Raw genomic sequence first — 13,074 nt, 5'->3', positions numbered from 1 at the left:
GAAGGTTAATTGAGTTAATGTTTATTCTTTTTATATGATGCAATACTTTCTCTCTCTCTCTCTCTCTCTCTCTCTCTCTGCAATATTTTTGTAACTTTAGCTGAAGGACATTTTTGCTACCCTTTGTATAAAACAACAATAGATTAAAATCTGTGCATCCAATCCATAGTTGCCTAGTACAAATCAACAAAAGATAATTGCATAGAATTTGGAGTCCAGTTGTATGTGCATGGTAGGAAACTGTTCCCCGCATGCTGCTAATTCAAGTGTATGAAGAGCCTGATTTTAAGAGAAGCTAAACACCCATGACTCCACTTGAAGTCAGTGGGAGCTATAAGTACTCAGCCCTCTGAAAATCAGGCCCAGAATAGTCAATTACCAAATATCTGAAGTATCCATATTTTCAATTAGGGAGGGAAATGTCAAAAAATCAAATGCAAAAGTAAATAAAAATGGTGACTTTTCTGGAAAGAAAAACTTTAGTTTGAGTTAAGTGAACTAACAACACATGAACTTTGAAGAGATGTACATGGAGTCAACTGATACTCTGGAAAGTGCTGATCAACCATCTGTTCATCTGCTTCCAAACATTCATGTGAAAAGGTCTGTGCAGTGCTTGAGACAGATTGGCACAGGAAGCCATATGCAGGGAGGCTTTTATATGACAAAAAAGGCAAGAAGCCCAGCACAAGCTAATGGACAAAAACAATGCTATTATCATCAATGCGTCGAGTGCTGTGGAATGAAGATGATGTAACTTAAACATTCCCTGCTTTATTTGAGAGGGTCTTGTCTTTGAGACATTAAAGTTCTTTCCTTCAGCCTACTGTTACCCAGTCAATTGTGGAAATTTATTAACTATTTATGTCCTCCAGTTTAATTATATGAATAGGTCTTTCACAAAGACCAATGAAAGCCACATCGGTGTCCAAAAGACCTTGCTCCTTGACAACTTCCACAGTAGTTGCTTAGACTTTCTGAGGAATAAATAAAGGTTTTTTTAGAAATTGTTTTCTCTCGTGTTTAAAAAAGCATAATGGAGACAGAAAGGAACCCGAATGGGGACCATAGCATCATACTCATAACCATATCCATAACCAACAAAGTTGATGTCCAATTTCATGGCAGAACTGGCAGCAAGTTACATGGCCAGCAGCATATTACTGGGATTATCTACAATGTGAGAGGACCTTCACTGAAATAGGATGCAATCTTGCAAACACTGCGAAGCCTACTGGTGAGATTGCTTCTAAGAAATTAAATTGTTCTCAGTCATTACAGACCAATGTGTAAAACGTACAATCCGTAAGCAAATTTTCTTATGAATGACCTAATTAAAATGTACATTAAACAACACAGTAAAATAAAAATGAATGTAACATGATTTGTTTTTTGTTATAGGATATCTCCATCAAAAAAGGAGAAGCATAAGAGACTGAAGCTGGAATTTGCCTTTGTCTCCGAAAAGAAAAAATATCCATAAAGATGTACAGTTTCCCAGATAGATTTTTAGTCTCAAGTTCCTGTTGTATTATTGGGATTCTCTATTGCAGTTAAATCTCAGAAGTGGTTCAGATCTGATTTTTAGACATGTTTCGAGAAGGCCTATTGTGAAGGGGATAGTGGGAGACAGTAAAGGAGACCTGTCAAAAATCTGTAAAATTCCAACTTTTTGTCAATGCATTATGAGATAATTCTCTCTGAATTTTTTAAAGCATTTTTTGCACACCTTCTAAAATCACTCATCTTATTTATTAATATATTGTGGCTTGTCTAGTTAAAACCAAAAAGGAGAGAACTTTACATTGGTTTTGAATGTCAGTTGTTAATAGTTTAACACAACTTACGTTGATCACTGTTTTAAAATATCATCATTTTCCCAAAGTTACCACTGAATGGCAAAAGATAGCACATTTATTTCCCTGTGCTTAGAATATCATAACCACTGTGCTTGGTGAACATGTTATTTGATTTTCCTGCCAATTAGTTTGTGATCTAGTAGTTCTGGCTGTTTTTTATCAGAGGTATCTGATCCTGGTCTCCATCATGACAATTGTAATTCAGGTTTTGGGACTGCTTTAAACAAAAGTGTCAATAATTGAATGCAAGAGAAATGGGACTCTTCTGGAAATGAATCCATAATCTTGCACTGGGAGCTTGTTACTACTGGGAATAGTTATCAAGCCATCCTTCCCCTAGATGTCAGGTCAGTAGAAAGATAATCAAGTCAGTGAGTGAGTGTGGAGAAGGAGAAGCCACCAATGAGAACACACAGGCCTACCCAAATGTTTTGCTTTTTTCAGACAGGCCTGACTTTTCCGTTGGCTTTTATAGTCTCATCTTCCAAAAGCACTTATATTCCCAGTTGTCAATGGTTTTCCCACCTTAGGTGGGAGAGGCTGCACACTAGTTTTATGAAGTCTCACCCAAAATTGGCGTCTAGTTAGACATAAGCTTGTTAGAAGGTCAAACCAGACTGCAGCTCCTGAAGGCTGCAAGAAACTTTGATCTGAGAAAAGTTTCATTCCTGTCTCTAAATCATTGTTGGACTTAGCCAGAGTCTGCCAGGGCTGAACTCTGCTTGTTCAAGGAAGGGTCCCACTATCTCTTGTGATGAAAGTTCACAACATTAAATGAAACAGCACAGGTAATTCAAGAAGGAGTGTAGTACTATGATGGGAGATCAAGCTAAATGAGAGTACACAGGTCCCTCCGCCCCCAACAATAGTTCTGGCTGCTGGAGTCCAGCGCTGCTGAGTATGTAGAATATTATACATTGTGTACAGCAGTATTCCTTCAGATTAATGTGACGTGTCCTGTGCCATCAGGTAAACTCATGTGGCAAACTCATACAATTTGCAGGTAATTCTTCTGCAGAGCACGCTTAAAAAAGTAATCTATGGGTCAGATCCTCAGATATATTTCATGAGCACAAAAGCAAAGGTCAGCTACCAATGGTCCCAAGGGATCAAGACAACAGCCAAAGATCTGTGGATTGTAAAGAGCTATGGCCACACCGCCTGTTCCAGCACCAGGGAAGCTATGTTGCTAGAGCTGCTATGCTGATTCTGTGCCACCACAGGATCCACTTTATATTGAGGTGAGATTCCTGGGCCTGGATTTGCTAGCTGTATCAGACTCTACTGGCTTTGTGGCACATAATGGCTGCACACATGTCAGGGTAGGGTCCTAAAATTCTACAGAAACACAGCAGTGAAACTGTATCATACAGACTGGACCATGAGTCATTACATTTTTTATACCACTCTATGAAGCTTTTCATACATATTCTATAATCAGTTATGCAGGCCATTCAAAAATCTGCAAGTGGCCACATATTTGAACTTGCAGCATTGCTCATGTGTATTTAAACACCAGTTACAAATTCTGCTGATGCTCAGTCCACATTTAGCATCCACAGGTGTCAACAAAGAGACAACACATAAAAGGCATCTTTTATGTTTGTTTTGTTTAAGACAAGGGAAAAATTAGAATTGCCAAAAGGTACGTGGAAAAGAGGAATGTGGGACTTTCAATCCTGGACCAGACTCAGGGTCCACCTAGTCAAGTGTCCTGTCTCCAACAGTGGCCTGCACCAGATGCTTCAGAAGAAGGTACAAGAAAAATCTGATTAGGATATGTGGGATGATCTGCCCCCCACATTAGGTCTCCTAATTCTCAATAGTTAGAGATTGGTTTACACTGCTAAGCATGAGGTTTAATATCTCATCCAACGTCTTATAACAGTTAATGCTAATACACTGCTTATTATCTATATAAATGCCCAGTCACTTTTTGACTCTTGCTAGGTTTTTTGCCTCAGTGACATCCTATGGCAATGCATTCCATCACTTAATTAGGTGTTGCGTGAATAAGTATTTCCTTTTATTGGTTTTGAATGAGGACCTTGGCATTTGTGAAGGCTAACGGCATTTTGGGCTGTATAAGTAGGGGCATTGCCAGCAGATCGAGGGACGTGATCGTTCCTCTCTATTCAACATTGGTGAGGCCTCATCTGGAGTACTGTGTCCAGTTTGGGCCCCAAACTACAAGAAGGATGTGGCAAAATTGGAAAGAGTCCAGCGGAGGGCAACAAAAATGATTAGGGGACTGGAACACATGACTTATGAGGAGAGGCTGAGGGAGCTGGGATTGTTTAGTCTGCAGAAGAGAAGAATGAGGGGGGATTTGATAGCTGCTTTCAACTACATAAAAGGGGGTTCCAAAGAGGATGGATCTAGACTGTTCTCAGTGGTAGCAGATGACAGAACAAGGAGGTTTAGGTTGGATATTAGGAAAAACTTTTTCACTAAGCGGTGGAATGGGTTACCTAGGGAGGTGGTGGAATCTCCTTCCTTTGAGGTTTTTAAGGTCCGGCTTGACAAAGCCCTGGCTGGGATGATTTAATTGGGGATTGGTCCTGCTTTGAGCAGGGGGTTGGACTAGATGACCTCCTGAGGTGCCTTCCAACCCTGATATTCTATGATTCTATGATTTGTATGTTGCAGTCTATGCAACAAGTCTCCATACTGAGTTTAAGTGCAAATGTTTTTAGTTTTGATTGAATGTGTGATTTTTTTTAAAAAACACCTCTGTTTGTTGTATTTGTCATTTATTTTTGTCAATAAATACTTGTATGTATTTTTATTATATGTTTACTTGAGGCAGGGCAGCTAAAATGCACTTTTGGTCAGAAAATTGACTATGGACAGTAAATTTCTATGGGGTGAGTTTTGCCCTTTTTTGAATAGCTGTAATTTTCATTGAAGACAATTCATGGGTATTGCACTAGTGCAAATGATGGTAGAATGTTACCTTTCTAGATATTTCCAGAACATCCAATCACCAGTAACTAGGTATAAGATACCTGGCACATCTTGCTCAACAGATCTTCTTGTGTATTCCAAGTCTCATCTTAGCTTTCTGATGAAAATAGGTGTTTACTACCTTTGGCTCCTGTCTGTCATGCAGAGCAGCAACAAGCAAGAAAGAGTGAGCTGGATTTTGTTCTGGCATGCACATCATCTAAAGAATTGCTAGCTAAACTTCAGTTACAGCTTCTTTAATACTGGAGCTGATGTGGGAACCAGAACTATACAATTTGTCTTTTGTACCTCAGCTTCAGTTTACAGGGTGGGGGGGAAACGTTTTCATTTGTAAACTCAGCATCTTTTATATGAAAGCTATAGACAAACAGTAAACATGACACACACACACACCCCATCTTTTTGGAATCTTACTTTACAAATAACTGTTACCATACAGTCAATGGCTTTCTGCCACAAATTCAAGAATTTCTTTGCTCCAAATTTTATCATATCTATGGGCAGTTGAAATGAGCCAATGACCACAGAATCCTAGGGGCCTTGACTATCATGTTCAGATGTAACTCCTATTGTATTTTGTTTATGGATACGTTTCCCTGAGGGTCTATTATTTTAATTTAGTTTAGCTGTTTCCTTGGTGCTCTTTAGAGAGAAAAATAGTTAAGGTACTGCTATCATCATAATTCATTATTTGGAGAACATTTTCTGAAGGGCAGAGGCCCAGTCTCTCTTTGAGTGACCTCAGTTTGAGCCTGTATTTTTCCCCCCACAAAATGAATTGTGCCTCTGACTACCTGATTTTAGCTTGTAAGCATGGAGTTAGAGATATACGTACTCAGATTTACAACCACAAGCAAATTACACTTACAATTTTTTTGGATGAAAATTGAGCCTGCAAAAGGAAGGTTACCCTTTTGAAAATTTGTCCATCTATTCTTTTAAATTCTGTTTTTTTACCTGATTTATTTATTCATTTTGTAACTAAAATTCTTTTGCACATGGTGCTGCATACAAAGCAACTATCCATGTTTTCAACATACATTTTAGGTGATCTAGTTTTATGACAAGGACATGTCAGATTTTACATACTGGTAAGCAGAAGTCATAATGACTCATTAAGTTGTCACACACCAATAACCAGGAAAATAAATAATTTGGTTAAGAGAAGCAGTAGTATCTGACCAGCAGCTTTTATTTCTGTAGGGGGAGGAACAAAATAAAACAAAAGAACAATCATTAACTTGTGGAGTTGTATTTTTGTGAGCCATATTGATTAAATAGTACTTTTTCTTCAGTGTTTCTTTATACTTGCAAATTGAAATCAGTCTTTCCTTATTAGGCTTTATTTTAACAAAAATTTTGAATAGCTACTTTACTATGTTTGGTTCTTTGAAATAGATGATTTGGAGCTTTATCTGACGCTGACTGAAGCCATTAGGAGTCTTTCCATTTCCTGGAGTGGGCACTGGATAGGAGTTTTATCCATTTGAGCCTGCTACCTTTGAAGACAATGGCTAGACTCCTGTAGACTTCACTTGCTTTTATTTAGAGAGAAATTAGATCCTTCAGGATGCATCTCCCCTCACCATGTGTATATAATCCTCATGAATGCTACTATAAATTATAGGCCTGCATCAAAAGGAAAGAATAGACCCCACAGTGCCTGTACCATTATATATTTCATAGTAAAGTGATATGACAGAAAGATTCACTAATATTTTTTTTCTTTATTTCAGGTTTCTTTTCTCCATGGAAAACTCCAAAGCCTGTAAGTTCTCTTTGAAAATTACACTTGTTTGAATTCATATGATTACTATCATTATAAAGCAAATTTATTCAGGATTTTATCGACTTGTATGCCATAAATAACATTACATTTACATTTCTCCACTATATGGTTGACTTTAATGCCCTGTAAAATAAATAAATAACTAATAGATCACAAAATTTAACCCCTCATTGTATACCATATTCTATTTTTATTTTTAAATGAATTCTTTCAAATGAAAATGTCAGTACCAAACACATTTCATTAACAGATCTGCATCTGTTTCCCCCCCCACACACACACACACACACACTTTTAAGAAAAGCAGACTCTTATGAATTTGTATATGAGTGATACTAATTATTAGGATTATAACATATGAGGTTACTTAAGGCATCATATAGGCAATAAAAATTCATCCTTCTAATTACTGTTTTGAGAATATGTGCGAGAGTGAATTTGTCTTCCAATGCCAGCATTTATGTAATGAGATTACTGTGAAACTATGAAAAAAGATTGCAAACAAACATTGTATTTATTATATTGATCCCCAGTTTTCCTACTATATCATTTTGTTATAGCTGTGTCAGCATTCCCAATATCAAAATATTTTAAACCACTATTTTTGCCTATTTCTGTTGTCAGTCTAGCTTGTCTATGTAGACTGTAAACTCTTCAGGGCAGTGACTGTCTCTCACTGTGTGTTGTGACAGGGTCAGGCCAGATGGCTACAAAAGAGTGGTCGAAGGTAGATACATTAGTTCCAGGTTACGCAGGTCCCTTTTTCCTGGGTAAAATAACAGGGACTATTCCAGAACGCTCAGGAACTTTCTAGAACTAATTAAGGCAGGCAGGCTAATTAGGACACCTGTAGCCTATTGGGAAGCTGCTAGAATTAATTAAGGCTAATCAGGACACCTGGTTTAAAAAGGCTCTCACATCCAGTTAGTGAGGTGCACGCAAGGAGCTGAGAGTGAGAGGACATGCTGCTGGAGGACTGAGGAGTACAAACGCTATCTGGCATCAGGAGGAAGGTCCTGTGGTGAGAATAAAGAAAGTGTTGGGAGGAGGCCATAGGGAAGTAGCCCAGGGAGTGGTAGCTGTCACGCAGCTGTTCCAGGAGCCACTGTAGATAGTTGCAATCTATAGGACCCTGGGCTGGAGCCCGGAGTAGAGGCTGGTCCCGGGTTCCCCCCATCCCTCCAACTCCCTACTTGATACCAGAGGAGTTGATCTGGACTGTGGATTCCACCAGAGGGGAAGGTCTCTGACCTGTTCCCCGATCCACTAGGTGGATCAGCAGAGACTGCGGGGATTGTTCTTTCTTTTCCCCATGCTGGCCAGTGATGAGGCTAACTGAGTGAACGGCAGATATGAGCCATGAAAGAGGCCAAACTGAGGGCTGCCATGAATCTCTGAGGAGAGCAAATCCTCCAATAAGCGCAGGACCCACCAGGGCAGAGGAGGAACTTTGTCACAATGTGTATATATTGCACAGCAAACTGGGCCCTTGATCCCTGGTTTGGGGCCTCTAAGTGCTATTGCTGTATTGCTGGCTGTATTTTAAAGAATCCTTATTGAGGTTACAGGGACAAACCATCCCAATGTGTAGAAAGAATAGTAAATATGGCAGGTGACCAGCTTGGCTTAACAGTGAAATCCTTGCTGATCTTGAATACAAAAAAGAAGCTTACAAGAAGTGGAAGATTAGACAAATGATCAGGGAAGAGTATAAAAATATTGCTTGGGCATGCAGGAGTGAAATCAGGAAGGCCAAATCACACCTGGAGTTGCAGCTAGCAAGAGATGTTAAGAGTAACAAGAAGGGTTTCTTCAGGTATGTTAGCAACAAGAAGAAAGTTAAAGGAAGTGTGGGCCCCTTACTGAATGAGGGAGGCAACCTAGTGACAGAGGATGTGGAAAAAGCTAATGTACTCAGTGCTTTTTTTGCCTCTGTCTTCATGAACAAGGTCAGCTCCCAGACTACTGCACTGGGCAGCACAGCATGGGGAGGAGGTGACCAGCCCTCTGTGGAGAAAGAACTGTGGTTCGGGACTATTTAGAAAAGCTGGATGAGCACAAGTCCATGGGGCCAGATGCGCTGCATCCGAGAGTGCTAAAGGAGTTGGCGGATGTGATTGCAGAGCCATTGGCCATTATCTTTGAAAACTCATGGTGATCCGGGGAAGTCCTGGATGACTGGAAAAAGGCTAATGTAGTGCCCATCTTTAAAAAAGGGAAGAAGGAGGATCCTGGGAACTACAGGCCAGTTGGCCTCACCTCAGTCCCTGGAAAAATCATGGAGCAGGTCCTCAAAGAATCAATTCTGAAGCACTTAGAGGAGAGGAAAGTGATCAGGAACAGTCAGCATGGATTCACTAAGGGCAAGTCATGCCTGACTAATCTAATTGCCTTCTATGACGAGATAACTGGCTCTGTGGATGAGGGGAAAGCGGTGGACATATTGTTCCTTGACTTTAGCAAACCTTTTGACACAGTCTCCCACAGTATTCTTGCCAGCAAGTTAAAGAAGTATGGGCTGGATGAATGGACTATAAGGTGGATAGAAAGTTGGCTAGATTGTCAACGGGTAGTGATCAATGGCTCCATGTCTAGTTGGCAGCCGGTATCAAGTGGAGTGCCCCAAGGGTCGGTCCTGAGGCCGGTTTTGTTCAATATCTTCATAAATGATCTGGAGGATGGTGTGGATTGCACCCTCAGCAAGTTTGCAGATGACACTAAACTGGGAGGAGAGGTAGATACGCTGGAGGGTAGGGATAGGATACAGAGGGACCTAGACAAATTAGAGGATTGGTCCAAAAGAAATCTGATGAGGTTCAACAAGGACAAGTGCAGAGTCCTGCACTTAGGACAGAAGAATCCCATGCACCGCTACAGACTAGGGACTGAATGGCTCGGCAGCAGTTCTGCAGAAAAGGACCTAGGGTTACAGTGGACGAGAAGTTGGATATGAGTCAACAGTGTGCCCTTGTTGCCAAGAAGGCCAATGGCATTTTGGGATGTATAGGTAGGAGCATTGCCAGCAGATCGAGGGACATGATCGTTCCCCTCTATTCAACATTGGTGAGGCCTCATCTGGAGTACTGTGTCCAGTTTTGGGCCCCACACTACAAGAAGGATGTGGAAAAATTGGAAAGAGTCCAGCGGAGGGCAACAAAAATGATTAGGGGACTGGAACACATGATTTCTGAGGAGAGGCTGAGGGAACTGGGATTGTTTAGTCTGCGGAAGAGAAGAATGAGGGGGGATTTGATAGCTGCTTTCAACTACCTGAAAGGGGTTCCAAAGAGGATCTAGACTGTTCTCAGTGGTAGCTGATGACAGAACAAGGAGTAATGGTCTCAAGTTGCAGTGGGGGAGGTTTAGGTTGGATATTAGGAAAAACTTTTTCACTAGGAGGGTGGTGAAACACTGGAATGGGTTACCTAGGGAGGTGGTGGAATCTCCTTCCTTAGATATTTTTAAGGTCAGGCTTGACAAAGCCCTGGCTGGGATGATTTAGTTGGGGATTGGTCCTGCTTTGAGCAGGGCGTTGGACTAGATGACCTCCTGCGGCCCCTTCCAACCCTGATATTCTATGATTCTATGATTGCAATGCAAATAATAATAATAATAATTTTAATATACTTTCAAGCATTGATAGGTTGGTCATCTGTTCTGTTTTTCATTATTGTGATGGTTCATCTGATGACCTGTGAGGCTAGATCATGGCACATTGAACAGCTCCTGAAATAACCTCTGGAGTCTGTGAAACATCATTAGGAGTGAGGTGAAGATTTGATGTTGCTCCATCAGATTGTTTCAATTTGTGATGATTTCAATGTATTGTGATAAAAGTTGGATGCAATGTGCTGGCCTGAATCACACTATGTTGTGACATGAGTTTGTCCATTGATCTAAATAACATAAGTGACAAGTATAGTCGGGATTGAAGTGTATTACACAAGCTCTTTTAGGAGTAAATGTTGTAGGAGGCAGGAAATTTAAAAAATTTAAAAAAAACGTTTCAATGTTTTCAGAATTCATAAGTGTATAGTGTGCTTAAAAGTGAATTTAAACCATATTTGGAAAGAGCTGTTGGGAAGTGAGAGACTAGTTGCAGCATCTTGAACTTGGTGTAGTGCAGGAATATGAAGTGCAAGTGTCTCCACATAGTTCTGCATAGTTTACATCTCAACCATGTGATGGGACAAACTCCAGCTGCAGTAGGCTGGTCAGGGCTGTTCTGGAACATTTTTAGGGCATCTTTTCTAGATTGAAGTGGGTTGTACTGTCTGTGAATAGAGCAGCTGAGCCAATCAGGATATTGCTGAACTACAGCATCACCCTAAATCAATGCAGAGTGACCAAAATCTTGACCCATTCACGTTTAAGTTCATGACTATGACTCCCAACAATGTCCATCACTTGTCACTTTCACTGTTCCCCCATTGCTGCAGGGTTTATTGGATTACATTGTCAAAGGTTGCATGGGAATTCATTTAAAGTGGACAAGCAATTACGCACGCTCTCTCGGCCAGCAAGACCATTTCAGGGTAAAGCTGAGACAACTGAAGGACTTGCTGGCTGCAGATTTGTTTTCAGAGTGACCATCTCTTAGACCCGTTGCCAGACTAATGAATTTGATCTGCCCAGCCAGAGCTCTGTTAGCCAGGGTGTTTCACAATACATCCTGTAGGCCTTCATGGCTACTATAGGAGTGCAGAGAGAATAGCTCACCAACCATACTTTGAGCTGAAAAGCAATCCCTTACTCAACCTGTTTCCACAATCCCACCACAAGGGGGAGGAGGGGTTGGGCTGGGGGGGGGCTTTTTTATACCCTGCTTTTAGATCAATTTTATTTCTATTCATTTTCTCATTTTGAAAGGTAGTTCTTTGTTTCTCTGGTTCTTTCAAAGAGATTATAAAAATAAGAACGCAATTAGGTTTAATATTTCTTTAGCTAGCTAGTTAGATAGCTAGCTACATAGATTCCTATCTTTCTGTTTCATAATGATAAGTTGTTTGATTTCACTAGTTTCTTTCCTCAGTGAGGGCAGAACTGAATTTAGTGCTCCATTGATCAGGATTCAGATCATTATTTTGCCTGATCACGAAGCACTTGTCTTAACTGAGGTACCTGTCTGTCATCTTTTCTACACTGGCTTTGTCTCTTTCGTCATTTTTCCTACAATTTTCAGGCTTTGTCTTTACTAATCTTTGAAGTTGGACATTCTTGACAAAAGGCAGGTACATTTCTCTGTGATTCAGAAGGCTGAAATGCTGTGCACAGCCCTTCCTTGACCTGAATGACTGGGCATGGTAGTCATTTCAAACAGCTTCCTTTCAGCTTAATGAAGTTTTTTATCAGTTTCCTACATTGAGCCTCATATGGGCCTCTTCACAAAGCACTTAGGTGCATTATCTTTAGTGTTGGTGGTAAATTTTCCATTGAAACTGTTTTATTACAGAAAACAGTGGGTTTTGACTACACATATTTTTTAGTGAAAAGAGTCTGCTTTCCACAGAAATTTTTGATTTTTTTTGTCAAAAAAAGAATGCTCAAAACCCAAAACATTTTCAGTTGTCAAATGAAAACTGAAATATTTCAATTTAGATATAACACTGTTGTGCCTCATGGAATTTGTAGTTTTTGTTGCTTAGTTTCCCCATTGTACTCATGGGCTCGGCTCTCCAGTTGGATTACATCTACCATGATACACCATTGCCAGACATTCCCATAATGCACCACCTCCGTTCACTAAAATAATACACCATGGTGCCTCATGAGAGATGAAGCCCAGCCCAGCTTATACAAGAGAATGGAAGCATGAGGCATCCGAACGACAACTCTCATGAGACACAGCAGTAGCATTTCCAATCAAACAATTTCAGTTTTGGGGGAAAAAAATTCAAAATCTTTTTGTTGTTGTTGTTGTCGTTTTCATCAACGTTTTTCTCAGGGGAAAAATGCTCTTTTCTGACCAGCACAAATTATCTCTGATATTTTGTCTGGCTAGCTTCTAGATAGGAGCCAGCTGCCTTCATATTTGTTGAACCCACCTTTGCAGAAGGAGAGATTGACTCCTTTCTAGATGGAACAGAAGAGAGACATAGCACTGAGTATCCAAGATAGGAATACATGAAATGTCTTGGATTGCTGCTTGAAATAATATGCCTTGCTGAAACATAGTATTATGGAATATAGAGAGTTCGTAACAGTATGTTGACTCATGACTTTCAGTACAAATTTAACTATGTAGCCACTACATATAAGGATCAGGTCCACAAAAGGTATAAAACATTGTAGCTCCATCTGGCCCAAGATTTGTGTCCTGTCTATTTTGAAGACCACCTTTCTGTGAAAATACTAGCTCAGGAGTTTGAGATCAGCTGACACATTTCAGCTAATGATCACTACATGTATTTATTTGGAGAGTGCTCTTTACTCTGAAACTTTACTCCGCACACTCTTGCT

At 40.2% G+C, this 13,074-nt stretch overlaps 1 protein-coding gene across 20 annotated transcripts in view; it reads left to right on the top strand.

Moving 5' to 3' along the window:
• The window catches only part of MAGI2 (membrane associated guanylate kinase, WW and PDZ domain containing 2), a 1,187,450-nt gene that overhangs the window by 1,040,285 nt on the left and 134,091 nt on the right, over positions 1 to 13,074 (top strand). For all 20 annotated transcript variants that reach the window (XM_073328600.1, XM_073328602.1, XM_073328598.1 and 17 more), the window contains one exon: positions 6,563 to 6,594. In XM_073328600.1, the coding sequence (XP_073184701.1) occupies positions 6,563 to 6,594 (32 nt within the window). The remainder of the gene's footprint in view (positions 1 to 6,562; positions 6,595 to 13,074) is intronic.

Source organism: Lepidochelys kempii, chromosome 1 (assembly GCF_965140265.1).
Source record: "Lepidochelys kempii isolate rLepKem1 chromosome 1, rLepKem1.hap2, whole genome shotgun sequence".
NCBI lineage: Eukaryota > Metazoa > Chordata > Testudines > Cheloniidae > Lepidochelys > Lepidochelys kempii.
The sequence above is the reverse complement of the archived record's forward strand: the minus strand, read 5'-3'. Positions and strand labels throughout refer to the sequence as shown.